General features: G+C 31.4%; 1 protein-coding gene across 4 annotated transcripts in view; it reads right to left on the bottom strand.

Annotated features, from left to right (window-relative positions):
* The window catches only part of frmpd4 (FERM and PDZ domain containing 4), a 175,563-nt gene that overhangs the window by 108,818 nt on the left and 64,245 nt on the right, over window positions 1-2,500 (bottom strand). The window contains 1 exon segment of one of the 4 annotated variants that reach the window (NM_001440745.1): window positions 534-608. The exons of the other annotated variants lie outside the window; for them this stretch is intronic. Within the exon segment in view, the coding sequence (NP_001427674.1) occupies window positions 534-608 (75 nt within the window). 4 annotated transcript variants of the gene reach the window in all.

Raw genomic sequence — 2,500 nt, 5'->3', positions numbered from 1 at the left:
AAATAAAAACTTTAATACTTAAATGATATAGTAAATACATAAATGACGTTAATAAATAAATAAAATCTTAATACTGAATAAATGAAAAATAAAAAACACATCTAATGTTATTAAACAAATAATGAAGTTAATAAGTCAAATTAATAAACATTTTTTTAAATAATAAAATAAATAAACTCCTTAATACCAAAATGATAAATAAAATAAATAAAGTTTAGAAAAAAACAAAAACTTTAATGCTGAAATTACAAATCAAATAATACATTAATAATGAAGTTATTAATAAATAAATTGACAAATAAACAAATAAACAAACAAGCAACATTTTATTCAATTTCATTAGCACTGCAGTCTTATTTCCAACAACTCACGTCCTATAAATATGATCTTATATGCCCCATACACATTTGGCAATCCTACTTCCACACTGTGATCTCATTCATGCTCATCAATAAAAATCGCCAGAGAGAAAGAGAGATTGATTTTCAGTCCATTTCAAGAAGAGCAAGCAGTAAAATGAGGGATTTACCCACCATAGAGCGTAAATGAAGCTGGTAAAGCTGGATCTGTTGGCCTGGCAGCTCCAGTCAGCCCAGTTCAGTGTCTGTCTGTGGAGACGGTCACAACTATATGATATACACTACACACTAATATAATATACAGTAGAAGTCACAATTATTAGCCCCCTGTTTATTTTCCACCCAATTTCTGTTTAAAGGAAAGAAGATTTTTTGTTCAACACATTTCTAATCATAATAGTTTTAATAACTCATCTCTAATAACTGATTTATTTTCTCTTTGTCATGATGACAGTAAATAATATTAGACTAGATATTCTTCAAGACACTAGTATTCAGCTTAAAGTGACATTTAAAGGCTTCAATAGGGTAATTAGGGTAAAGTTAAGGTAATTAGGCAAGTCGTTGTATAACAGTGGTTTGTTCTGGAGACAATCCAAAACTAATATTGCTTAAGGGGGCTAATAATATTGACCTTTAAAACAATTAAAAACTGCTTTTATTCTAGCTAAAATAAAACAAATAAGACTTTCTCCAGAAGAAAAAATATTAGAGGAAATACTGGGAAATATTTGAGAAAGACTAAACATTGAACAGGAAGGTGAATAATTCCACCCTTAAGTGTAAATTCATCTGCTATGAAAACCTGAGCACCATCTGAGCGACTGCACAACACACTCACTTTTTGACCTGGGGTCTGTTCTTCGTACTTGGATTACTCAGCTGGATTTGGTTATTGACGATTTGACACAATCCAGGATTGTTTTATTCTTCAAAACTGATCCGAGAGTTGTTGTCATAGCAACAGTTCTGCCAGCTCAAACCTGATCGGGAGCAGGCTCATTTCATATAAACAGGATTAGATCGGCTCAGTTCAAGCAAAGATAATACAGAAAGTATGTACCGAATTCTGATATGTTCTGACAGTAGTAGTTATAGACACTTGGGAAAATAGTAAATATATATATATATTTTAACTCTCTCTCTCTCTCTCTCTCTCTATCTCTCTCTCTCTCATATATATATATATATATATATATAGAGAGAGAGAGAGAGAGAGAGAGAGAGAGAGAGAGAGAGAGTTAAAATATATATATATATATATATATATATATATATATATATATATATATATATATATATATATATATATATATATATATATATATATATATATATATATATATATATATATACACACACACACACACATTTATATATATAAATATATATATATATATACACACATTTATGCAGTCATGAACATGTTGTACAATTAATATGACGGTGTTTTGATGCTTCACAAAAGTTGCAGACGCCCTAACCAATTTTTAAAATGCTTTTGTAAATATCCAGTTATTCTTTACACTGATAAAGAAACCGGCTACTATAATACTACTATGACTAATATAATAAAGAAAATCTGCTCTAACTGTAAAATTAAATAAACTGCTAAATACTCTTTGACACATGAAAGTGGAAAGCCTGCAGCTCACAACAAATGTGGAAGGTTATTGCGTGTCATATTTAACAAACCGGTTACTATGAATTTGATGTAATTTTGCTCACATGGATAATTGAATATTAATCAGATGATGTCATTACGCTGCTGTGCCATCAGCCAATCGTTGCATTGCTGATCATGATTTCGAGGATCGATAGATCTGTCCTTCACAACACACGCAGCGATCTCAGATCAGTTCATCCAGACATTCTAATCTGATTTGCAAACTTGTTTGAAGAACCAAATTAGCCAGAGATCAGTTATCAAGATTAACAGATCCAGGATCTGCCAAATCATCCTAAATCATTTAAGCGAGGTACGAAGAAAGGACCCCAGCTCATCTTTACAGTTCAAAAATGTAAACACACCAAAACAACTAAAGCATAGGTCTCAAACTGGTTTCCTGGAGGGCAGCAGCTCTGCAGTTTTGCTCCAATACGGTGGCCGGGACGTGCAAAACAACAATACAAAGTGTGAA

The sequence above is a fragment of the Danio rerio genome, chromosome 9, assembly GCF_052040795.2.
Source record: "Danio rerio strain M-AB ecotype USA chromosome 9, GRCz13ab, whole genome shotgun sequence".
NCBI lineage: Eukaryota > Metazoa > Chordata > Actinopteri > Cypriniformes > Danionidae > Danio > Danio rerio.
Note: the sequence above shows the minus strand (reverse complement) of the source record. Positions and strands in the feature narration are given on the sequence as shown.